The sequence below is a fragment of the Cygnus olor genome, chromosome 4 (assembly GCF_009769625.2).
Source record: "Cygnus olor isolate bCygOlo1 chromosome 4, bCygOlo1.pri.v2, whole genome shotgun sequence".
NCBI classification, from domain to species: domain Eukaryota; kingdom Metazoa; phylum Chordata; class Aves; order Anseriformes; family Anatidae; genus Cygnus; species Cygnus olor.
This window is the reverse complement of record NC_049172.1, coordinates 14291521-14318578: the sequence shown is the minus strand read 5'-3', so window position 1 is coordinate 14318578 and position 27058 is coordinate 14291521. Positions and strand designations below refer to the sequence as shown.

General features: G+C 42.5%; 1 protein-coding gene across 1 annotated transcript in view; it reads left to right on the top strand.

Annotated features, from left to right (window-relative positions):
• TECRL (trans-2,3-enoyl-CoA reductase like) overlaps positions 1-27058 on the top strand; it is a 60278-nt gene that overhangs the window by 13463 nt on the left and 19757 nt on the right. The window contains exons 2-4 of the mRNA XM_040556066.1: positions 1202-1253; positions 20522-20566; positions 21912-22015. Coding sequence (XP_040412000.1) covers positions 1202-1253; positions 20522-20566; positions 21912-22015 — 201 coding nt within the window. The remainder of the gene's footprint in view (positions 1-1201; positions 1254-20521; positions 20567-21911; positions 22016-27058) is intronic.

Here is a 27058-nt window from a genome sequence, read left to right as displayed (position 1 = left end):
CTCCTAAGCATTAATGGCATATATATTGTATATTTGCATTGGATGTCAAATTATATAAGTGCAAAACTTCTTATTTGGTGTTGATTTCTAGCTTTTTTAGCCAGCAGCTAGACTTGAGGCTACAGTGCCTAAAATCTCTGGGGAAGGCAGCTTTCTGCCATCTGCTGTCTGGCTGCAGCCATGAAGTCTCTCGTTAGAGCCAAAATGGATCCCCATGGTTAAGATGCAGTTCAATTTATATTCCCCAGAAAAGAAAAAAATCCCTTATAGTTCCAGAAGGTGGTGACATTTGCTACAGCAGTGAAAATCAAGTGCCTAAACGGGGCCTACAGGAAAACTGGAATGGACTCTGTACCAGGGAGTGTAGCGATAGGACAAGGAATAATGGCTTTAAACTGAAAGAGGGTAGATTTAGGTTAGGTATAAGGAAAAATGTCTTTACCATGAGGGTGCTGAGGCACTGGCAGGGGCTGCCCAGAGAAGCTGCGGCTGTCCTATCCCTGGAAGTGTTCAAAGCCAGGCTGGATGGGGCTTTGGGCAACCTGGTCTGGGGGGAGGTGTCCCTGCCCATGGCAGGGCAGTGGAACTGGAGGAGCTTTAAGGTCCCTCCCAACCCAAACCATTCTGTGATTCTATGATCCTCAGACACTTTGAACAAAGTGTGTTAAGAAACTAATAAGCATAACAAAATAGAGCCTAAAAGACCTCTAGACTGCCACCAAACACTGTGACACCTGAATTGCTTCAGTGCACAGGAATAACAGCGTGTGGAACCAGAACAATTTCAAGCAGAAAGAACAGAACCTGCCACCTTTGCTACTGGCCCCTGAAAAAAACTGCTAAGAGACAGGTCCTAGCATGCTTGAACCTAACCTTAAAGCTAATCCTTGAAGTTGTCCCATTGGTTTGATCTTGGGGGCAATCACTGTCTCAGCAGGGCCAGCAGCTTTCCCTCTTGCCCTTGGTATTTTACTCTTCTATTGAATAAACAAAGGTGGCCCAAGTAATACATAAATCAAATGTGAACAATCCTTAATACTAACATATCAACATGTGAGAGAGGAATTTATTAATTTTCTTTGTTATTGCCTAAAGAACTTGCAGACAAATTGAATCATGTCTTCACTAGAGGAGGGTAAAAGCGACCTCATTTTGAGAAGGTAGAGAAATTAATCTGCTTGCATTTTGTTTTCTCTTTCAGGTACCTCCATCATCCACTCTTCTTGATGTGAAACACAAATTTCACAAAGCATGTAAGTACTTTGGCTAGCAGGCTGGAGACATGGTTAGAAGCCTTTCAGCATGGAGAAGTAGTCAAATTTATTTTTCATGAAATCTCACACAAAAGCTGAGGCTGGCTTGACAGCTCCAGTGCTAAATTAGAGCAGTATTCAGAGTAAGGTTCTCCTGTAGCTATCGCAGACATGAGAGGCTGGAAGGAGAGGACTGCATAATTCATCACTGCTTGCCCATAAGGGGCAATACTTTTTTATCCCGTTTTTAACATTACAGTGTCAATTCAAGACCTCAGCTGCATTCGCTCTCTCAATGTTATATTAGATAAGCTTCGATAACATTAGATTGCTTCAAGCTGGCTATAAATAGACTGTGTGGACCAAATAGTTACTGTAGCAGGGAGCTCAAGCAGAGTGATTAAATGATTTATCTGGGATCATGGAGGCAATCTGGCAGAGTTCTCAACTGACTCAGCACTGTCCAGTTCCTTAATGGTCAGGGAAACCTCCCTTTCTTCTTGCTTTTTTTGTTTTTCACATCCATGAGGACAGGAGAAAATAGTATAGGGGAGGGTAATTTTTGGCACATATGCACAGCAGATGTGGACCTTGTACATGAGACGAGCAATCATACTTGAAGATCCCTCTTTTCTTGCTGTCAGAGAACAGAACAGTTTTGTTGGATGCTTCTCTTCTGTCACCTCCTAGTCACAGGTATCCTGCTCTCACTGGGGGTGTTGGATGGAAAGGAGAGAGAAAGAACAAGACAAACTGCTGTGTGCCAAGGTTTGATGGCATTTTCATTTATCCTTTATGAATTGCTGTATCAGTATTTTGAGGAGTGGGGCTAAACGTACCTGAAAGCTACCAGATATTGTATATGTATATATGGTATGCCTTGAGTTCTGAAATGCTGTAACCGATGTTTGTAGAGAGCCCAGTTTTACGACCTTGCTTCTAGACTGGGAAATGTTTCTTCTACTCCTGCCCATGGAAGGGAAGTTGCTATTTGTGACCATTACTTGTAGCCTTGAGTGTCACGCACATGGGACATGCAGGTCTATGCAAGGCCTCTTAAATTGAACTGGGGTATTTAGTTGAGTAGAAAAAAAGATGCAACAAGAACTGAGGGTTGGAAATGAAGACCACACAAACTCAAATTAGGAATGAGGCATTTGATTCCAAGATTCAGGATGGTTTACTGTTGGAGTAGGAGTTCTAGATGATGGACTTTTCATTATTTTTACCAAAAAAAAAAAGGTCTATGCCACTAACGACTAGATGCCTTTTGCAAAGAAATGCTTTAGTCAGATGCTAATATCAAGTTCAGAGTAGGATAAGTGGAAGAAGCATTATACTTCTCTGTCCTTAGAATTTTATAAAACACCGAAGCCTAAGGCTTCTGTGACTGCACAAAGGTTCAGTTAATGAAGCAAAAGGTTGTAGACATGACTGCTCCAAAACCACTTGTTTTCAACCCCTGTAAGAGCCTGCAATATGCAAAAATCTAGAAGTCTGAAAACTCAGCACCTAAATATGTGAAGACCGAGTGCCTAAGATTTAATATTTCAATAAGGATATGTCCTCCCACCTCTTTGTGAAATGCAGTGCTTTTCTGCTCAGGCTCTCTTAAATCATTTGAGACTGGATTTATATTGATGCAGCTTAAATCAGCTGAAGATCACTGGCACAGAGGCTTATGACAATTTAATTGTAATAAGGTTTTTAATTAATTTGGGATAAAATAGTGCAAATTTGTGTATCAGCCATTTTATTGGCACCTGTTTTCATATTTAGAGGTACCTTACTCCCCAAATACATCCAGGGATTAAGTGGCGCTGTGTATGAAGGAAGATGTTAAGTAATACAACAAAGCACGACACACACCATGAACTGAACCTCTGACAGTGTGGCCCTTTACAACACTTGGAAAGGCTGGCATGTGCCTTCAAAGTTTTTCCAGTCCCCAGTTTCTTAGTTCTCAGGAGTACACTGTGTCAATGTCCTGTGTCATTTCTTCCCATTCCAGCTCATTGCTTTGATCTCTCTTTTCCAGCTCAGCCTGGATGTTGCTGTCACTTGAGGTTCCCCCTTCCTCCTTCTCCTCTGGCAAAGAACAAACCTTCCTTTTTTTCTCTTTGTGTAGTTTGGAGGATGACAGCTTACAGAATTTATATTACAGTTCTTTTAGACAAGAGCTGAGAAGCAGCTGAAGCTGATCTGTGGATGCCTTTGGTTAGTGTGCTATTTGTGCTAGTTCATGCATTCATTTCTGTCATTTCATGTGTGCCAGACTCACATGTTCCCTATAATCTCTTGCTAAAACACTCCTACGCACACGCCCTTACAGTCTCCCTGTCCTCATGCATTCTCCTTTGATCACCCATGCAATTAAGCTTTCTCCTCAGCTGGTATCTTGTCAGCCCTTCAGTGAGTGAGAGGAACCCCTGTGCAGCAATTTCACAAGCATCAACTCTGTCACTGATCAGTTTTTGCTGCCTGATTCAAGAAAAGAGGAAAAAAGACTGAATTATGAATTGCAGCAGGAGACTGCTAATCATTAAAATAAAAGAAATGGGATGCAAGTGGCACATAACATGTTACCGTTCAGTAGTTTCTAAGTCAGTCAAACATTAGTTTGGATCTGTGTTTATATGAAAGAATCTGGTCTCAGAAATCCAGGAACAAATACTGAAATATTCTATGGCTCTCACTTCAGCAAAAGTCTCCTTGTGGAAACAACCCCAGCAAAGGCTAACACCGTGTTTTCTGCGGCACTGAGTTCAGTGGGGCGATCGCTGGGGATTCGGGGATCTATGAGCTTTTAGTGGAGGTACCACCTGAGATAAACTGCCATTTCATGGGAAACAAGAGTCTTTCTCCAGACGGAAGAGCACAGTTTTGGATCAGCCCCTGGCCGCTGTAGCCACCGTCTGTGGCAGGGACTGGCAGTGCTGGGATCAGCAGGGAACTGCAGTTTGCCTGTCGCAGAGCTCCAGCCCTGGCTCTGTAGGGGCTTTCTGTAGCAGATGTTAGATCCAGGCTGCCATGCTTAATAGGAAACATCACACCTGCCCACCATGAACCCGTCTAATCCTTTCTAAACCTACTTACAGTTCTGACCTTAGCAAAATCCTCTGGGAAGGAGTTCCGCAATACGTGCTTTGCAGACAAAACCACACTGTTCACGGTGGCATCATACAAATGCCTACACTTCTGTTGCTTGTTTTCTGCCTGAAATTGGGTGGCAGCTGAGTGCTTGGGTGTTACTGACCTTCACGCTGTACCATCTAAGGCACGGTCACAGAAGCCTCAATCAAATTGGTGCTGTGCTGTAGGTGAATTTACTGCTCTTTTCCTCGTTCCTTTGGCTGGCTGGCAGAGGTAAAACCACACAAGTAACTTAGTCTATCAGAAGGAATCCTCTTGTCCCATTTTTTCAGTTGCTTATAATGAGTCAGGTACCTGGCATTTCCCCTATCTATAAGGATGATGTTTTCAATGGGGAAAGAAATACCTTGTAGACTAAACTTTGCAAGCTCTTGTCCTTGGCAATAACTCTTCACCTTTAATTTATTTTTATCTTTGCAAGATGTATTGGGCTGGTGGAGGAGGAAATCTTACAGATAGAAAATGAAAAACTGTAATAATAATGCTAATCCAAGTATCACATAACTAAAATAAAATACGTCTAGAACAGGTAGTATAGTGGAGTCGGTGATCATTAAATATTTTCAAGGTTACTGAACACAAAAGTTTCTGGAAAAGCTCTTGAAAATGGAGGAAGAACAGAAAGGAAATGAGAGCTCAGCAATAATCTAAAAAACTCTTGGATACAGCATCCTGCACAGGGAGGTAGCACAACTGTACCTACTCTCTGAAGTCAGAAGAGCGAGTTTAGGGAGGCCAGAAACTGCCCCTAAGGCAGGACCAGCAGGCAGATAAGGAAGGGCAGATGGGAGGAAGCCTGGCAATAGATGGAAGGAAAAAGGGAAGCTGAATGGAATGAAAATAACACATGCAGAGCATCCCAGCCTGCAGAGGGGAATGAAGTACTCAAGGAAAAAGGAACATAGCTTCCAGCTTTCACAATAAGATATTAACTCGTAATCATTCAGCTCCAAAACTGCAGGCCTCCCTCTCCAAGTTAGCAAACGTTACATAGAGTATATAAAAAAAAGCAATGTTAATCAAAGTAAATCATTAAGAAAGAAATTGTCAGTAGGTGGCACTCAAGAATAAACATCATAATTTCTGGACACTTTGAAACTTCAGTGGTCTGTGGTACAGTCTTACAACCGCTTCTTGCAGGTATTTCTATAGAGATCCTGAAAGCTACATCCCCTGGAAAATGACTGAAATATTTTTGCTTTGCTTTCCTCTGGAGAGAGGGCAAGGAGAAAAACAGTGCAGTTCCTACCTCATGCTGATTGGTCTTTATAGCCCAATGCAAGGAGACACCTTACCATCCTAGAGGACAAATGTAAGCAGAAGGACCATAGCACATACTCCTTTTCCAGTGGTGTGGGAGGCTTGTGCATCGTCTCCCTCCTTCCCTTCTCGAAATGACCTGTGGCTGCTGCCAGCTCTGCTCCCCCTGCAGTTGCCTGCCAGTAGTGCTGAGCTCTGCCAGCGCTGGGCAGATGGAAGGAGAGCAGCATTTTAGAAACATCAGTTCCTTGCTTGCGCCCAAAGCCCTGAAGCAGATCGTCAAAACACAGAGCTGTGGAAGCCAAGCTGGCCTGGTGAAGAGGAAGGAGGAGGATTTCTCATCGCTTAGAAATGACACAGCTAGTCTTGTGAGAGTAGCTTAAGGCATGTGAGGTACTAAAACTAATCCTTTACTGGAGGACCAGGTCCTCTTTCTTTTCTACTTCCTAAGTAGTCTGAAAAGGGTTTTCAAGTTCTGCATCTGCACCTTTCCTGTTTTTAATGACATCTGAGAACTAACAGCATGATTGCAAGAGCAAGGGCTTACAGTAAAACTCCACATTTGCCAGCCTGGTGCTAAAATGCAAGAGCTGGATGCAGCACTGTCGTTGGAAAGGATGACTATTCTTACTGCATCATATAATTTCCATCTAGAGGCTGGCCGTGATATTAAACTGCAAGGCTCAGAGAGGTGAGAAAGGATGCTGTGGGGATTAGTCATTAAGAGCAGTACCAGTGAGAACGGTGACTGCTAAGCCAGTGCCTTGCCTACCGGCTCTATGTAATCAGGAGTGTCTGATAACACGGTCTTGCTGAGAACCTGCAGTTCCTCTGATTTTTCCACACTGCCTGTTACAGCTGGATTCTCAGGTTGAAGAAAGTTAATGAAATCTGTCAATTCAGATGCCTGGAGAGACTCATGTGCCCAATGAATACACCTGCTGGGGATGCAGAGAAGCTGAATTATGCTATTTATGGCTCTCCCAAGCTGATTTCATAGTCCTTGCCTGCCAATCAACCAGGAGCCCTTCATGTGTCTCACAAACTGAAGAGACCCAAATAAGTTATATCTAGGGCACAGAGCATTCCAGAGGGATCTTTCCTCTGCCCTCTATTTGGAGACCAGGCTTTGAAAAAGCCAGCCTTTTGGAAACAGAGCCATGACCTGATCCTGGCATGAGTTGTCTTGAGCTGGATGCACTCCCCAGGCAGAAAGGCAGCTGTACAGTTCTTACCGAATCTCCAAGTCCTTCCTTCCTGTTTTTATCCTAAGCAGTTCATGCTACCCCAGAGTCACAGCTCATATATGAATGAGTTTTCAAAGGGAGAAGTAATATCTTCCCGTGCAGAACTCTTGGGCCCAGCATTACGTCTGTGTCACAGATTCACAGGACGCATTGGGTTAGCAGTCACATCCAATGATTGTTTTCAGTAATTTTTCCCTTCTCTGCATTCATAACTCAACTGGAAATTAACAATGAAGGTGAGTCGCTAGGGACGGGCAGTTATTGCAAATGGGCGCTATGAACTACAGTGATTTCATCTGGGTAAATTGCTCATTCATCTGTGTTGACTTTCTAAATGAGAATGACTAGATTAGGAGGAAACATGATGAGATTTATTTCATTTTATAATTTACTTTTCTTTTGTCTTAGCCAGACAGCAGATAGTAATAGAAGACTAGGTTACAGTGAATATAAGTATCAATCAAATGACACAGTTCTAAGGTCTTTTTACTTCTCTGTGCCTGTTGACATAACTCACTTTACTAGGAACTCGAATTTCTTGTTACTGCCAGAGCAAGGCTTATATATATTTAAACTCTTTACTTTCTGTTTTGCAACGCTAAGCATAAAGTAAGCAACGAAAATCAAATGATTGCCACAACAATCAAATGATCACTACCATATTCCTTTCCAGCTCACGATCAGATCTAATCCATGAGTAAATTGCTTCCTGGCCCTGCTGAGTGCGCATGTCCTCCAGTGACCTGATTTCTTGCCTTGGCGTGCTGATTTAGCCAGGAGGCCAGTCTGTCTGGTAGGCTTCATTTCTGATCTACGCAGCAAGAAGTTTCAGGAGGGTGACTTTCTATCAGCTTATTTGTGGCACATCCGTGCAAATCTCTCTATTCAAAATAGAAGAGTCTGGCTGTTAGCACAGATTTGCATAGCTCGAATTTATGGCTTACCTGTGAAAATAATTGAAGCATACCTTTAAGAGCTGGGAATACTTTCACTTTTATAATAGCCAGCCAGGAAATGAGGGTGGCATCACTGACTTAACATGGTTAAAAGAAAGCAGAAGCCAAACCAAGCTAACCTTGTGATTTTCATTTTCAAAGTGACTAATAATTTAGAGTTTATACCCCACTTTCAGCCTTCATCCATGCATTCTGTGTTGGAGTTACAGAAAACCACTTCTGTCTTTTTTTCCAAAGGGAAAGGCAATGCAGGGAGTGTTGCAGCTGCAGTCACAATGTGGGTTCCCAGGTAGCCCTCCAGAAAGTGGTGTGTGCTTCGCTGACAACCCGTTTTGCATCCTGAGCTCTGGGTCCTAACCTTCCATTTGAGCCCTGACCCATGTGTGTCTTGCTGATGCTGCTGAAGCCCAGAACTTGCATTAGGACATTCCTAGCTGGGGTGCTAAGTAAGCCTGGCTCCTTGCTTCCAGCTGTCTGACTAATAAGGAGAGCAAACACCAGACTAGGCACCACATTTCACTTTTGCTGAGCGCTCAAATCTCATAACTGGAGGAAGAGATACTAAATAAGTCTGAGAAGCGTCTGATCGTGTGTCCCTGGAGATTTGCTTTCTGAAACGTACATGTGGTTATAAAGAATGATTTCAGCGTGTACTGCATTAGGAAACCATGGTTGAGTTTTGGCTTACCCACCTAGTGTAAAAGCAATGCATTTAGCCCTGTATGACCTTAAGTAGGACTTCTAGGGTCAGTTATTCAAGGCATTTTGGTCTTTGAAGATAACAGCAAGAGTCAAAGGGCTGGCTGAGATTTTTAAAATTGCCTGATTCACACTGAACTGAATGTGATATCTGGGACATAGTTCTTCAAGGCTTAATTCAAAACTAGTGGGAGTCATGCTATTGACTTGGGTGTGTTTTATGCCAGACGCTTTCTCCTTTTTGAGCTTCATTTTCTCATCCATTAAATAAGAATAATTAACCTGCCTTTCATCCACCTTGCACTCTTTTGTCTGTTTTGGCTGTGATCCCTAAGAAACATTTGGGACAATGAATGACTTAAATATATGCCTAATGACCTATTGAACTGAAGACAGTGAGGTGTCTAAAACACAAAAACTAGACTATCTATTAAATGCTTGTGAAAGTAAGCTGGCCTTCAGAAAAAAAAAAAAGGTGATATTCAAACCAGAAATAGAAAAAGTGAAGATCAACTCAAAAACTTTAATGGAAATTCACATTATTTCTCTTTTTGGCACATGCTGCATCTGATGTTATTGCATTTCATTAGCAGGATTACAGATATCCTTTCAGATGAATAATATAATAAAAGAAAAGGCAATGAATCTATAGAGATGTAGCTTGAAGCAGAACTGGTCCTCTCTGCTCTCTGGGATATTGTTCCCAGCTGAGATTTACAGGACTCTAACAATGCATCACAAATGACATCCTATGTAAACAATTGGAGAACAAATGTGAGATGCTACTTAAATGCCTCATTAAGAAAAGGAAATTTCATAGCTAGATTCTTTGCTTTTCTTTCCTTTGCAGTAGATTTAATTGACAGATCTAGATGAGAAACAACAAAATTTGTTTATCAGAATTGCCTGTTATTACTTACAATGTATCTTATTACAGTGCCTATGGCTCAACTGAGAAAAGGGCAGTACAAGGCACTATAGAAGTAATCCAGGCCCTAGAGAATGTGCGTTCTCTGATAAAATAAGAATTAAAGCCTACTGAACTGTTAATAGAAGATGTCAAAGTAGTTCTTGTTCTTAAAGAGTTCCTATATCAATTTAAACTCATGTATTACATTTTTGTCTGAGCAACAGACTTCCAACCTGAACCTGGTGTTCATCACCACATTCATGTGGGCTTAAGGTTCATTCAGCAGGTCTTCATGATTGTGAAGAGAATCTCATGTCCATTAATGAGAGATGCCTATTGATTACGGTAGGGTATAGATCACTTCAGGCCTTCAAATATGCCCTGAATCTACATCAAGGTTTTCACAGAGGTCCCCATGCCTTTGGGCACCAGCGTTGGGCAGATAGCTTTGCAAAAAGACCCAGTAGTTTCTTTTGGGAGGAGCTGCATGGAATGGGTCTGCACAAAACATGCCAGAGACTTCTTGTGAAAGAGAGCCAACAGGCCCTAGGATAGCAAAAGAGGAAGCAAATCTCCTGTGATAGAATGAGAGGAACCTACCTCGTTCTTGGACAGCTTCAGGAGAGTGATGAATATAAACCAACAAGATCCATGGTTTCTCATCTGCTCAAGAGGTCACAGCAGAGGCAGCAGCTCTTGCTGCTAGGTTCAGATTTTCCCCTGGGTTTGCTTTGTGACAGTGACTTGCTTTCCATTCATTTACTCTTTCTCTTTTGATCCCAGCTTGCCTATTTATTTATTTTCCTCTTTGGGCATAGAGGGAAAGAAAGTCTAAGAACAATCAAAATAAGAAATCTTTCAAATAAAACTTGATATTTACCATTATTTCAAGTTAATGAAAGCAATGCATCAAAGACAAGAAGCTGAACAAATGATTTACAATAAAAATAATGTGATAGAGGGGAGTTCTGCCTCTTTCTAAATTGTCCCCACATTACAATGATCTTGAATATATTTGCTGCTGAAAATAATTCACCATTGAAATAATCGACATGCGAGGTATTCTAGGTCTGCAGCTCACTCATAAGCTGTGCTCATATAAAACATGGACAGGCCTTGCTTGACTCACATTGTTACTAGTGTAAGATAGGTGCCTAATTCTAAATGCTCTTTGCACACCTACCTCTGTATCCCAGTCTTTAGTTCTTTCTTTCGTTTATCCCAGCATTTAGTTCTTTCCAGCATGCAAGGGAAAAGTATTTGTCCTCTGTCACAAAGCTGAAGGAGGAAGAGCAGTTTCACAAGCTTTATGGCAGTGCTTCAGAGGCACAGAAGCCTCTGCTTAACTTAATTAAGGTGCTGGGGTGGGAGAATTAAACCAGCCCAAATAAACTTCTCTCAGGAAGGACACAGGAGCATGACAGGGCCTGTGACTCGCCTGCTGGTGTCTGATCTGCTGCCAAAGCAGGGCAGCTCTGTGCTGCCTCTTCCTCATGGCCCATGGCGAAGCTACAATTTAGCCTTCATATTAGCAAGGATTAACTTTCAGTGTGGTGAATTTACCAATGTATTTATGAGGATTTAATTTGCACAAAGGAAGAAATCATGTCAGTTCAAATGTGTTCATTTAATTGGTGATAGCATTGGTGTGGTCGTTAGATAAAAATATAAAGCACTGCTATTAGGGGTTAGTGAAGGAACGCATCCTGATTAGATTAGGAGCTGGAGAAAGAGCTATCCCCTGGACAGTCAAATATTGAAATTATACCTCATTAGCATACTTTATTAGCTAATTGACTAAGGAACGCTTTTAAAGAAACACAGCTAGGGCCTGGGGTAGGACTCTCCTCTGCCCAGTACAGAGTGAGTACACCTCTGGGGTGGAGGGATAAATGAGCTTTTGAGCCATCTTTGCCCTGTCAGCTGTGCTCGTTGAACCACCAGGTGCTTTCTGATGCTGCAACATAACAGCACGGCCCCAAGGCTGCTCCATGGCCCCACACTGTGTTCAGGCAGCAGGCACATAGTATGGGGTAAAGCAGCAGTCCTTCTGAGGCCTGGTGGAGCTCAGCAAGAATGCAGGGCGCTCAGCAGCTCATACAGGTGCTCAGCACCCCTGAGAGAGTGAGAGGAAGAGGGAGAGGCTGAGGGATGCTGTGGCTCCCTTGTCCTCACTGAATTTGAGTTTCCCACCTGAGAGAGGCAAATGGCAGGGAAGGCCTTGGTGCCACTGCCCCGTCAGTTCTGTGCCCCGTGTGTAGCTCTGTGGAGAACTGCTGCCCAAATGTGCCTGACAGGATTGCTAATTGTGGCAGTACCCAAAATAGAGCTTTCTGAAGTGAGGAGGCAATGACCTGTGTTATCAGTGCCCTGAAGCACGGCCTATCACATAATATCTTCATCATAAGGCACAGTGCTGGTTGGTTCTCTCACAAACTCGCATAGGCTGAACACGAAAGGTTCTGAAAGAAAAGTCATTCTGAAACAGGCTTTTATATCTTATTGCTCTTTTTTCTGAGACTGCAAGGATGTTCAGATACCTGTGTTAAATGCTCTGCTTTACTGCCTATGAAACCCTTAGGTGGGTTGGCCAATGCCACACCTGTAAAGGTTTTTGAGCAGTTAAGGACACAGATGGATGATAAGCGGTTTCATAAACCACCAAACATAAAGCTGCCTTTTTGAAAATCCCACGCTATTATATGAACAGGCAGATAGAGAAGGAATGGTATCTTGTAGTTCCTGAAACACATACACAGTTTGCCAAATGCATGTTCCTTAATGTGCAGTGTCTCATGTTTGGGTCACCCTTTGCATTAAGGCTTCTCTGACAGCTTGTAACGAGGAAGAAAATCCTGCTCGAGTTCTCACATCCCCCTGATACCTCAGCAATTATCTTTGTTATCCTATTCAAACTTGTACAGAGAGAAGAATCAAAGGCAAAGATAACTGCCAGAATTAAAATACTCAATCGGCATAAATTACTAAATCACTCTTTTCATTGGCATTGGCACTTCAGAGCCAGGACCCAAATGTCTGCAAATAATATCAAGCAAGCTCCGTGCTATTTTAGTGCATGGATCACAGGGCGCAGTCCTCCCTGGGGGTCCCCTGCTCAAAAAACTCCCCAAACCCATTACGCAGAGCAGATTGCAGTGGGTCCAGCCTCACCAACTGATCCCCACCGCTGCCACAGGAGCTGCAGCACGATGCCCAGGAGAGGGGAGCTGCTCGGGGCCAGGCAGTGTGTGCTGTGCTGCTGCAGGTGGGTACTCTCAGCCTGAGTGCTGCTGCAGTGCCGCAGCACTGTGCATCCAGCAGCTCCTCACCTCCTCGCTCCGATTTAAGGGCATTCGTTCCCTTATGGGAACATTGCTTCGAGCTCCATCATTGTCAGAATATCTGTTTGCTTGTTTCTCTGTATTCTGCTCTGTGGTTGTTATTAATGAAATAAAAGGTGAGCCTCATTCCCTTCCCTTGCCCACACACATTAATTTAAATGCAAATCTACACAGAAAGATCAAAATTAATTATACTTTCTGCAGCAGGCTACATGGAAAATTGAAATGCACAGGGCTGCCTTTTCTTTTTCCTTTCTATTTTATTTTATTTTATTTTATTTAAGAAACAATGTAGCAAAACTATTCAAATACATATATAAATGTTGCTTGCATGCTTGCCGGCTTTTAGTTTCTGATGCTTTTTGCTTGTCTAAATTTCCAGTTGTTTTCAGCACCAAGCTGTTTGAGATGGAAAATTGAAAGCTTAATCTGCTAGTGACAGAAATCGACCTCTAAATGACAAATAATATTCTGTTTTCCACTAATAACAATTGATCTTCATTAAGACAAGCTTTGCTGACTCTTAAGAAATTTGTCCATTATTGCCTGATCAGAATATAGCTAAAGTTTAATTTTTTTTTAGGAAAAAAACTCGCTGAGTGAGTGGCGGCGGGGGGGAGTGCTCTGTTCCTCGGTAGGTTCAGGCATTTGTAAAAGTTAGAAGTTGATGAAAATGTAGTCAGGTGAATTTGTGCTCCAGGGTGCAGTGCAGAGCCATGCAGGCTGGTGTTGCACAGCTGGACAGAGTCACAGCTGCACAGCTGCTTCCAGCTGGATGGGGCTACCCAGGTTTGTCAGATCCTGGGCGAGAAAAGTATAATTTTGACACTGTTTTTAAGGGAGTGCCCCCAGGGACTGATGTAATGTAGTACTCTGCTGTTAGAGCTGGTAGGTGTGCTCTGAAACACCTTCGGGATCAGGCCTTGTGAGGTTTTGTGAGGTGGGTGCTGAGGTAACAGCAGCTCTGAGCACAAGCAAACAGTGCAGACACATGACTTCATGTAGGAAAAATGGACGATGGTGGATTTTAAGCATCTGTCAAACGGACAGCTAAAAAGGAAGCACATGACCAGACACTTTGTCAGGCTGGGATTTACTTGCTTTGTAGGCTTTGGGAAGTGTGTTTGTTGTGCCTCTTGGCCAGATCTGTCCATAACCTCTCTGTAGCACTGTTGGTTTAGCTAAGTACTGGAGGCGTCAGTTCGCCCTGCCCACAGCTTGCTCTCCATGTGCAAGCAGTATGTTTGTAGCTAGATGCATTCATGTATTATAAAAACAGAAGAAAGAAATGGATGCTAATGATCAAATGGATTCTTTTTCAAATTTCAGGTAATTAAGAAAGCAGGTTTTTGTGTAGGCATAGCAAGTAGAGATCAAGATGCCTTTGGAAAACACGTGGCCAAATATCATCCTCAGAAAGTTAACAGGTAACTCAGGTAAGAGGAAAGAGAAGCTGAGAAAGAAAAGGGATTTATTTTTTTAGCCGTTAAAACCAACATCCCTTTCTTTCAGTGCCCTGCTGAGATTTTACCCAACAGGGCCCACTGGGTCTGCTCTTTGTACTGGCTTCCCATAAAAACACAGATCTAAGTCAAGATCTTGCTCCCTCCTAAAATACTCTGATACAGCATATCAAAGGTCCTGCTACAACGAAAAACACAGGCTAGCCAAAAGATCCTGGACGCAGCAGGTACCTTCTCAAGGACCTAGCAAGAGGTGGAAGCAGCATTTTGTTGTTCACCTGGCCCCCATAAGCTCAGTACGGTGCCAGGCAAGGACAGCTGTGTTGTACCTGTCATTTATTACAGGGCAAGTAAACACAGTAATAACTTCAGGTACTTCCTGTCTGGGTCTTGTGGCCCAGCTTTGTTTTACTGTGGCTTCTTAGGTGTGCCTTGCTTACTGCCTTCATGCGCAGGACTCACTCAAGTGCACAATGAATCCCACACCCTTTTCTTCCAAACAAAAGCAGAAGGCCACAGTTCCAAGTCAGTTCAGCATCCTGCTTGCCTGTCAGCTCCGTGAAGCAAGGGTGTGCAAACTTCAGTCCAGCAAAGGCTGTGGCTATCAGCATGGTGATATCTCTGTACCTGCTTCCTCAGAAACGTCCCTGGGAGCGCTCACACATGCCTGCTGCAGCTGAGAGAAATGATGTTTATGACCATTGTTGCTTGAGGTCACGGACTCGGAATAACTATATTTGTTCAGCATTTACTTTTCAAGGAAAGAGTCCAGCAAGTTACTTTCAAGATAATCTGTGTGTCAGTATGTCTGTCTGTCTCTATTTATTATGTACAAAAACACCATCCCCCCAGCAATGCATGAGTCTTTTTTCGCAACCTTTTATTACTGCAACACAGATACCAGATCAACAGTCTGGTTAAGGTGGCAGAGTGCATTTCAGCTGTGCTCAGTTCATACAGGAAGGTGCTGTTACCTTGCTCAGCTACTGCATGACCCTTTGCGATCATATAAGGGACATCGGTACCGCAACGTTCCCCAGAATTTCCTATACTTCTGCAAATTTAAGCAGCATGCTGCTGCTGATTGATTATAGTAATTTTGTTGTTCATATCATCCTATTCATATCACAGCAGGTATTGCTGGTAATTATTAAGCCTATTTGTTATTAGAGATGCATGGGTGGTGAAAAACAATGAGAAGCAAACAATTTAACTGATAAAATTAGCTGTTCACGGAAAGTCAATCTGATAATTATCTCCAAACTATGTCTGTCAGCTCTGCTTGGCATTTCTTAGACTCCTTACCCCCCAAGAGGAACAGCTTTTGCATGGCTGAGTTCTAAGGAATGCACCTAATTTCCCAGCAGGAGAGATCTTCATGATTTATTTATTTATTTTTGTAACCTTTGCTCTCATATAGGTTCATGTAACTTCATAAATACTACGTGACAAATAGGCATTTGAGTGTGTAATTTACTAAAGAACAGGCAATGCACTAAAATTTTTTTATGAAAAATAATAAAAATTAGTGACCCCTTCAATTTCATAATTATTGGAAAATACCTAGCACTTAGATTTCTTGGTTGTTAATTTTTCGAAACCTCCTGTCATATTTAAGCAGTGGAGCACACATTAAGGTCAATTTAAATCATGTGGATAAAGAGTAACCTTGCACGCTTTTAAAACTGTATATGGGCTTTTAAAACTGTCCTCAGCTCTTGTGACTGTCTGCTGATTCATTTACTGAAATTCTAGTAAAAATGCAGTGAAAAAAAACCAAACAGTGGGACCAACAGAGCTTGGTTTCCTGTGCATCTTTGCATGTATGGTACTGAGGCTGCCATTTTATTAAGTGTACAAGCAGTACCTCTCCTTTTATCTCCAATATTATCAGGTGGCTATTAGCTGGAGATGGCCAAATTTCAAATGGCTGTTTTTATTTATTTATTCTTATATCCTTCCTTCTAACGTGTCGGCTTGCTTAGGTTTAAATTTTTGTTTTAAATACTGCCATGTACAACAAAAAACTTGGCTAAAATTAAATATTTTTCTTCACTTTCATATTTTAAATATAAAGAGTGAAGTCAATGTTTACTTTCTTTACTTTAGTGTCACTTTCCAAGAAAATATCAACTTCTTGTGTTGAAAAAATTAAAATGCTTTAAATATTTTTACTTTTTCATAATGGATATATGTCTTTTTCTGTTTTGGACTAAAATATTCCACCAAGTTGGAACAGATTCCTGACAGAGAAGAAGGAATATGGTAAATGGCTTAAGAAGCATCATGAATTGCTTACTTATCCATAATAAAGGAAGCTTGCACTCATAGAACAAACATTTTTTGAATCACAACAGTGAAAAAAATCAAGCAATTTGTGAATATCCTTTCAGCTGAGGAATGGGGCAAGTTTTCAAGTACCCATGTACATGCATTTGGGGGTGATGGTTTTAAAGACAGAGACAAACATTCTATATCCTCAAGGATAAGTCTAAAAAGTAGAGAGAATCAAATAGGAGATGAAAAACCAGGAAGCAATTTCAATGGCTGTTTAAGCACACTGCAAGATGGGTGAAAGAAGCCACAGCTACTCCACACAAATGCTAGAAATCTAGGAAATAGGATGGAGGAATCACAAGATTGGCTAAATGCTGGCAGATTTAATATCAGCTAAACAGACCCATGGTTTGAACCATGATGGCCATTCTTATGTTCTGGCCAGCCTATGTCTGTTTTTTTTTTTTTTTTTTTTTTTTTTTTTTTAAGTTAAAACCAGTCTGGGATGTAAGTGGGCTGAAAACTTAGTTATTTTTACAACTGTCTTCCAAGCGTGAAATTCTTAGCCAAAACCATAAACCCCAAATGGGGGAACTGAGCAGCTCTGCTGATCACAAGGAGCACACAGGGAATAAATATAACCTCCCCAGTACCATGTGGAGCTCACAACTGAACTCTGATGCACTCTCAAAATATTAGTGAGTAGATGATAATAATATGTGCTTGATCTTACACTCAGCAGGAGTTACAAGATAAGCTTCAGTCACCTATGCTCTTGGATCACCATTAATCTCTACAGAAGGCACCAAAGGAGAGTGTTAATAAGAATAAACTGGGAAGTAAACCCTACTAAAAATAAATCCCTGGAAAAAAGAAAGCCTCCAGCTCCAGCAGGAAGCAAGGGGAGCTTTGCCAGATGTGGGAGTGCAGAGAGGCCTTCGAGCACCACACACAGCTGCAGCTATGTCTCCGTCTTTAATGAGTGCTTGTTTGCTCTGCCTGGAGCATGCACTTTCCATGTGCACTTGTGAACTCCTGCTGACAGTAGGTGAAGCTCATCTGCCAGCTACTGCTGGCTTGAGGTGTCAGAGAGAGCCATCGACCCCCTGTTTGGCAGGCAGCAGCAAGATTTAACGGGGGTGATGATGAGACACTGTGGTTGGCTTCTTTGCACTCTCAAAAGAAAGCTCTTCTCCTACAGGGTTGACATGAATGTGTGCTTGCCAGAGCCAGGCTGGACTGGAATGGCTTCCCAAATTTCCAGACAGAAATCCAGAGTTGTCAGAGCCCTTTGGAAAATGCTCAGTCACTAGAAGAAGGCAGGTGGCAAGGGGAGCCAGGGTCCCCTTGGCTGACCGTCACGCAGTGATGAGCAGGCAAATTGCTGAGGCCTAGAAATGTGTGGGGTTTTCTCTTTGAAAGAAGTCTCTCATCAGGCTGGGAGAACAGACCAGCCAGAGCTCTGAGAGAGATCTCCCGAGCAAAGTGGAGTCGCACTTCCCTCCAGAAAGCAAGGCTGTTTTTTGCAGGATCCCAGGGCAGCCAAGACTCCAGAACAGCCTTGCTATACTCTGCGGCCAGTAAAGACTAAAAGCGAGAAACCTTTCTGTCCAGACTAAAACTGACATATGTACAAAAAGAGATGTGTTTGCACTTTGTCCCCCCATTCCATCTGTATAACATTTCCATTTGACTTTAGCTAGTGGGCCCCTGCCAATATACAGAGCTGGGAAGAGACATCCCGACAGCTAACTCCAGGTCCCCCCAGCAAAACACACACAGCACCCCACAGATGGCCTGGAAACCAGAGACACGCAGTGGGGTAATGACAAGGCCACCGCAGACGAGCAGAAGCAAAGGCACATTCCCATCTGTCTAAATCTTTGAGTATGTTCAAAAATAATGGCGTGCTGAGGCTAGAGGACTGGAAATGTGGGATGACGTGCTTAAAACGCACAACCTCTGCTTGCCCTTGTGCAGATGAAGAGCCATACCTATAAGCACTTTGCCACAGGATCAGGTAAATTGGCTTTTATTGAAACATACTGTAAGATGAGTTGGGGGGGCTGAGGGGAAGATTCCAATTTAAAGCAGGTACATTGCATTTCAGGCTCCCAAATAACTATTGATATCTGCTGTCCTGGAGCAAATCATATCTTCCTTGACAAGTCAGACAGCTGCTCTTTCTCTATCTTCCTTTTGTTATCTTTAATAGCCATGAATTGTTTTGGTACCTTGAAAAAAAATGTTTGCGCCTTACTTGATGGATGTGTTTCACCTCCTGCTATTAGCCCTGGTTCAAGGGGTTCATCAAATGCCTGTTCTTGCCTACAAAATTCACACTTAGCCCAAGTGCTTTTGAAATGGGAGTGTCTGGGTCGGTGCCGTGCACTCTGTGTGCAGCCCCCCTTCCCCTCCAGCTGGAGGGGTGAACAAGCTCTCCTGACCATCATGGCACGTAGCATCATGGAAGCAACCTCTTGGGCTCATCTGGTCCAGGCTCCTGCTGAGATCAGGGCCAACTTCAAAGTTATCTAAGATGACTCAGGGTCTTCCCCAGTTGAGTTTATACCACCTCCAAGGAAGCAGATCCCACAGCTTCTCTGGGCAACTGTTCCCATGTTTGGTTACACTTATTATGAAGATTTTGTTCCATTTGTTTAAGGTACATGAATACTGGTATCTTAAATACAGCAATACCAACAATTGTAAGGTGGGTCTAAAGAAAACCACAGCTGTATTTGACCGGTTTCACTCGGACTTTGAACTGAAGAGACAAAGCAAATTTTCTTCAGGCTATCTGCTGTCCTAAGGCACATCAAAAGAAACAAAGACAAGCACCGTGGAAATGGCTGGGGGATGCCATAGCACAGCTGTTCCTTCCCTTTCCTCTGTCACACTTTGCTGCCCCCAAAGCTCAGTCAACAATGTTGGCTGTGTAAGTTTTCCCAAGGATGCTCCAATGCCAAGCGTGTCAGATCAGCCCAAAAACCCTTCCGCAGCAAATCTGAAGCAGGAGGAGGAGACAGTTAAAACTATGTTATGTCTCTTTACAATGCAAAGGAGGTGTGCTTACCTTGTCCCTTCAGCCAGCACAGCTACTGGGTCAGAGCCTCCTGCATACAGGCACTACACAGAGCTGAGTAAGTTAACAATTTGGATGGCCACAATCTTTTCTGCAGTCCTTCTCTGGCACTTACCCACTCGCTCTGGCACTGAGAAGCACAAATGCAGCTGGAGATCTGTACCTATTTGAACAAACTGATGGTCTCCATCTAAAATCATCAAAGGGCACCTAATAACGACCTCCAACTGCTATTGTGCATTTATAGGAGCAGCCTTTAAACTAGACCATTTTAAAAGCTGCTTCTAGGAAACATCCATAAGGTGATGAGTATCATGGAAATCATATGTGACCTAGTATTAGCTACCCAGACGCCTCTGCTTTCTGTTCACTATTTGCCTAAAAGATTACTGACTGAGCATCTGTGATTAAGAAGTAGTGCTAGCTGTGTGTCCCTAGTCAGATTTTATATTCCTAAATGGGAAAAAAAACAACCCCCTATGGACCAGACTGTACAAAAAGCATCGTTCTGGGCGTAAAGGCTACACTGACAGATTTAATATGGTGTTTTGACAATTAATAAATAGGGTCCTATTTATACTCCCCAGTAGTGTATGCACATTGTATTTTCCATGTACTAATGGAGCATTCAGCAATGAGACTGGCCCATCCAACACTGGACCTAGGAAAAGGAGTTTCTGCTTTACCTGTATGTGTTGTGCTGTGCATCCCTCCTAGCTCTATTGTATTCTCCTTGTATAGCTGAGACCCAAAGAGAGGATTATTACTTTTTTTTTTACCTCGTATTTGTATCCGTCAGCTAAAAAGAATACTAGCAAGAAGATAAATTTAGATCATCCACCATGAAATTAACAGCTGTGCTTTGTGATTTGAACAGGTCCCCAGTGGTACCCTTCCCGTGTTGGTCTGCAACTGGAACGCAGTAAGTTTTCATATGGATGTTAAAAAGACCCCTAACGTATTACTAAACCTTTGGCAAGTTATCCTCCTAATAGTATTACTCTCATGATATGTGTTAGTAGGTGAACTTTTAGTACTTTTTCATTAATTGATATAAATCATGAAGTTATTAGCTTCTTCATCAGTACAGGAGTCTAATGGTTTTCATAACCATTGGGTAAAAATGTTTCAGAATACAGCATGTGCTCGGATAATGAAGACAAAGCAGTTCTAAAGCCATTCATGGCAAAATTCACCGATGTCAGTCCCTCACTGTGATTCCAGTTGCACTCCTTGTTCGCAGCCTCATCAGAAGATACAACTGGCCACAGGAGGCAGCCTCCTTTTTTGGGCCAGCACACCAGTTCTTGCTGGACATGGCCATGGGAGCTGTAGCTGCTGCTGACCAAGTGGCATTTGTCTGTGGACATGCAGTAGGACAGAGCCCCAGAAAGTGAGATCTGAGCAGCTGGCAGAATTTGGCACTCTCCCTGACCTAAACAGTGAACAAACATACATCGAAAGGGAGATGCAATATGTAAATTAGAAAAGAGAAAGAAGTGTTGCGGCCACGGCAAAACCCCATGCCCGTGGCTGTTGGGGTTTCCTAATATCCAGCTCACTGCCTCTCTGAAAAAGAACTGTATCTTCCTATTTGATGTCTTTTCTCATTCACTCCTGGTTCATTAGGACTGGGAACACATGCCTCAGAGTGCTGTGAAAAGGAACGTAATGCTCAGATACACATGGTCTGCCTAGGTCTGATAGTTCACAAAGAAATCCTGGACTGGGGGCTTTTGCCTAAGAAGTTGCATTCACCATGATGGTGCAACCTATTGTAAAATACTCTGAGAATGCAAATACTCAGGCAAAAACTATCAAAAGGCATCAGTGACCAAGAGGCTGTATAACATTGACTTTCCCATTAGTCTTGCAAGACAGAATGAAACGTGATCTATGAAACTGTGTGATTGCATGGCATGTCTCTAATGATCTAGATGAACAGAGATAGCATCATAACAATTGCTGTGCATTGCTGCCCAGTAGCATGTCAGCCTAACGCTTTTGTTAAAAGAAGAGAAGAATAATTCCCATAGAAATGCTCTAAGCTGCTAACCTGGAGAATAAGGACCAAGTCACCAAAATAAGTCACAATATAAGTTGTGCCTTTTACACGTAAGGCATAGGCACTAGAGTGCAATGCAAATTGAAGAAAATGGTTTAACTCCTTGACTATTAACAGGGCAGCCTACACGTTATGCTGAAAGGATCCACCGTGAGGATGTGTGCTGTTCATGTCATTTGTTCTTCCCTTTTTATCCTTACAGATGGGCCCTACCTGAAGGACTCCGTTAACATTCAAAGCCTTGCAGTTTCCTCCATCATTACACTGTATTTTACAGACCTGGGTCAGCAGGTTGGTTGGACTACAGTAAGTATGTTCTTGTAACAGTAAGCATGACACCTTAACGTACACTGTGTTTTAGCATCAAACTGCTCCAACTTCCTCAGCCTGCCCTTCCCTATGTCAAATAGTGTAATTACTATATTAGCAGTCAAAGCAAAATTAAATTGGTAGTAAAACAAGTTATCACCATGCTAACTCTAACATTCTATTAAAGATTAGAAGGTGAACGTAACAATATTGCCTGAGGAAAAAAAAGATCAATTTTTAAAAACATTTTTAACTTATCCAGGGTTTATATGCCCGTGTAGAACCTGTAGCCAAATATATTCATTTGCTGCAAGGCTCCTCAGCTTTGAAATGATATTAACAAATAAATAAAATATGGATTTCTGGTAAACCTGTTTCCTACTAAAGCAGGAAAATTACTGCATGGGACTGTCCTACAGCAATGTCCTACAGTGGGTCACTATGGGTTTTATTAACTTGTATTGCTACAAGTTGCTTAATAGAATGGACATGCTATTACACGGCTCCTTTTCAATTAACCAGTACAGTCAAGGTGGGTGTTTCTGCCAGAATTGCTTCTGACTTTGGGAAGAAACAGTTTCTGGATCAGCACTATGAAGTCACGTATCCATCTGTCCCGCTCAAGGTCACATTCATTTCTTACTAGCCAGGGTAGCACGTAGCCCCCAGCAGCACAGTCTCTGGGAGGCTTTAACCCCTAAGAGTAAGAATGTGACCTATATCTATCTTTCCCAGCTCCAGTACAGGACCCAAACCTCCAGGCTTTAACAAGCAGATTACATCAGTGGAGTTGGAGCAGCTCACGCTCCGTGACCTCTACCCGTTTAGAGATCTGTGTGTTTGCCAAGGCTGAGGCTTTGTCCCACTGATTTCCATGCTGCCACACTAATTAATGCTAGTTGAGGTCTTGTGTCCCCCACACCCATCCCATCTCTGCTCTAGCATTTTAAAATATCCCTGATGGAAAAGCAATTGTGGAATTTCCTTGAAGAGCAAAAAGTGTGAGTAGTGTGGCCTCTTGTTTGCTGCAACTAAGTAATCTGCACGAGCCTTATTTATTCTCTCCTTTCCCGGTGGTTTATGTAGCCTAAGACAGTAACATAACTAAAGCTTAATATCCCATTATAAATAGTGCATTTATGACTAGGCACTGATACTGCAGGCAGTGGCATTTTTTTTACGATTTGATCTGTGTGTGCAGAAAGTTGACTCCACAAGTTTCTGAATACTCACCTTACCCCATTCTGTTCCACATTCTAAATTGTCTCTATTCTCAGTGGGAGAAATCTTCCTGGCCACATCATTTAGTTTAAACAGAGGAGAGATTTTATAGCTAGTCTACAGCAATAGAGAAAAATCATAAAAGATTGTATTTTAACAATAGCAATTAAGAATGTATTTGCACACAGGATGTACAGTTTTACTGCTATTTTTGCTATGCATAGAGCTCCCATTCAAACCCCCTTGCTGTTCCATCAGATTTATGCACACAGGGAGGGACACTTATGATTTAAAGGGTTGACATTTAAATAAACAAGGCACAGAATAAAAATATTCTTATCTCATCAGCAAAATGATAGCTGAAGTACAAAGGGCCACATTCAGTTCTGCAATCTAAAAATAGGCATAGGAGCATATGGAGATGTGCTGTTGCTCCAAGGAATGATGCATTGGGCATGGATCTTGCTGGGGGAAAACTAAGCACAGAGGTCTGTCTGCTGGGGCTTTTCACCTCACTGGGATCATACCTGAGATGCCTACTTGAGGATCAAGGACACCAAGTCCTTCAGTCTTGGGGATTTAAGCACAGAAGAGGAGCTCATGTTTTTTAAAAGGTAGGGGCTAGGGGAAAGGACTACCCACTTGCACCTCCCGGGAGCAGTACCCTCTTGCAGGCATGTTGTAAAAGAAAAGGCAATGCTGTTGTCTGTTCCCAAGTGAACACAGTTTGGGTCCCTAAGTCTAGGAGCATACATCTCTGAGTCAGGAAGCCTCACTTTCTCTTGTGGGGCATGCATGGTCTCTGATTTACAGTCCTTGTCAGACATCACCTTGATGACTCAAGGGCCTGTTGTCTCCTGTTGCCTACTCTCTTAAGTGTTGCCACTTGGTAGGATGCTTCCTTCTCAGCCGCTGCCTTCTGAAAACATGGTTGCACAGTGGCTGTGCAAATAGGTTTGGTTTGTGCTGTGAAAGGCCAGACATCCCCTGGGCTCAGGTTGCACCCCAGCCCTGACGGGCTACCCAGATGCCAACAAGTTCCAGTGGCTGAGTTGCTCTGAGGAAGAGAGGAAAGACAAAGTGGTGTGAAGGATTTACGGTTGTCCTCCGCTGGAGCAACTAAGCTCTGACTCTCTCGATAATGAAGCCCTTTCCTGGGATAACGTGGGTATAAATCCAGCCTCACTTGGCTCTTTTAGAAGGATTCAGACCCTCAAGGTGCATCTCTAGAAAGCTATTTAGGGAGAAAACAAAAACTTTCCTTGCATCATAGATGTTGTTAGAACTGTCCCTTTCGTCTGTCTTCTTTTTAATAAAACAAATATTAGCAGAAACACCTAATTTGCTTCTGCACAAGCTTTATCAATTCCCTTACTCTGGGAATTGATACAGTATCAATGATATAGCTGGGTGGCATAATTGAGGTTTGCTGACTGATCTGCAGAGAGATGAATGAGAGCTGAGTGTACGGATCTCTTCTGTACGCTCCCTGCAAAGCCTGCACCCCCAGAGGTGTTTGAAATTCCCACCACTGTGGTGATGGCTTCTTATTTTAGATTTCTGTCCAATATGGGGCCTAAGCATGTTTGACAGAGACCTTTTTTTATATACTGTGGTGTAGCATGTGACTTTTGAAACATGGTTGGCATTTTACCGCTACAAACGCGTAGAGCTACTGTAGTCAAAAGGAAAAAGAAAGCCATTCTTCCTGCCGAAATTCAGACTGGTGTTAAAGCTTTCCCTGTTTGAACAGTGATTGCAGCTTCTGATTTATCAGCTTCTGTTGTCTAGTTGCTATCCAGGCAGGCTACCAGAAGGATCAAAATAGAACTGCGAAAACAACACGGAGCTGTGAAAAATATATTATGCCTCCAAGTCTGTGAATTTTTTAAGAAAGATTAATACTGAAACGCAGTGCTTCAGTAAATATTTTTTGTAACCGAGTTAAAATTAGGGATTGCTTAAATACTTTGACTCTTGGGAGCCTTAAAATACTGAGGCTGGCAGCAAAACTGCTCCATTTGCTTATCCTAGTTCCTTAGGTTGTACATTTTTTTGCTTTGTGTTTGCACAGCCCTCCCCCTCCTGCCCCCCACTTGCATGCACAGTTACCATTTCAGAAGACTTCTGCTACTATAAACCATACAGCTGGCTGAAAAAAAAAAAGAAAAGAAAAAAAAGGGAACCATATTTAGTAGGTTTAAGATTGTATTTCACATATTTTTAATGAGGTGTGCCTGTTTTCTTGGGGGTAAAGGCAGTGCTCCAGGCAGCGTGGTCCTCTACTTTTACTCACATAGTAAAAAAATTTTTTTTTTGCCCCGTCGGTGTGGATTGGTGATAAATAGGGGAGGAGTAGTTTGCTGTGACCATGGCTGAGAGCAAGGAGTTGGTCTTGTGAATGTGGAGTAATCTCATGAAGTCTGTGGGATGAAGGGATATGAAGCAATTTATGAGTATCAGTGGGTTTGAAAAAGAGGTTGCCAAACTACTGTAGACTCCTTTTCTTAGCCTCCTCTACACCAAAATCAGCTCTGAGCTTCTGGTGGGGAAGCTTAGGATGCTTTCCCTAACTCAGCAACAGGAGAAGAGAATTTGGTAAAAGTTTATATCCTCCTCATGGGATTTAATAAGCAGTACAGACAATTAAAATTTAAGAAAAAAGACAGGATCTGAGGAATTTGGAGGAGTGGGAGGGCTGGGAGTCCCAGCAAACTAGTGGGTCAGTGTGAAGAAGACAAATGTAAGAATACTCATATGATTATTGCTTTGGAAGGAATTTGGGATCAAGGTAGGAGAAAGAGCTGAGGATCTGCAGCGTGTATAGGTAGAGAACGTATTTCTCACTGGAAACATTAGAGCTTGTATATTTTGGGGCCAATTCACATACTGTTGTGGGACAGGACCCTTCCAACTGAGTAATACTTTCATAGAAGTGTGGGGTGCCTGAAAGACTTGGCAACAATGCCCAAGAAACAGAACATGTGACTCTGTGTAAATCCTTCAGCAGTTTAAGAATGACTGCAGCATAAACTGCCAAAGAAATTTCCCAAAACTTTTTTGATTGCTTAAACTCTTGGATCAATAGAGAATTTGATCACAGACGATCTCCAGGAAAAAAAAAAAAAAAAAAGTCATTATTTCCTCTACAGCCACTTTTCCAACTATAATTATTTGTAACACAAAGCACCTCCGGTTTACAGCTAACAGTTTGTACTTGGCAGAGATTTCTGCTTGAACACACAATATTGCACACGGTGAGAGTCGCTCTGCCTTGGTACAGCTGGCCAAGTCTTGAGCTGATCAGAGTCAGACGCTGCGAAACACTGTAACCTTTCACAAAGACAAACTACATACATAAGATCGGTCTTATTTTTCATTTAATTAAGTCTAATAGTTTGCAACCTCCAGGGTTATCAGGAGAGAACAGCTTGCATTTGGCTGATTTCTTGCCATAGTTTTATATTATTTATGCCTTTCCTTGGGCCACATACACTTTTGGCTCTTTGTTACTGCCCAGTGGCAGCGTGAAATGAGCTGATAAGGCAAGAGGAGACCTCTCTTTTGCTGAGGCTGCCCAACTGGCTGATTGGGATTGCTCAGCCTCTGTTTCTAGTAAGGCAAACAGCACTGCAATTTTATCTCCTGGTCTCGGCAACAAATGCCACCAGCTCACGATGAACCATGCCAGAATATCCATCCTTCAGGTGCCAAAGGGAGCTAGGAAGCTACTAGGAAAACTAAATCTAAGAGAAACGAATGTTTTAGCTGCTGTTGAGCAGAGCACTGGCTGCATAACCCATGTATCGCTGTTCACAG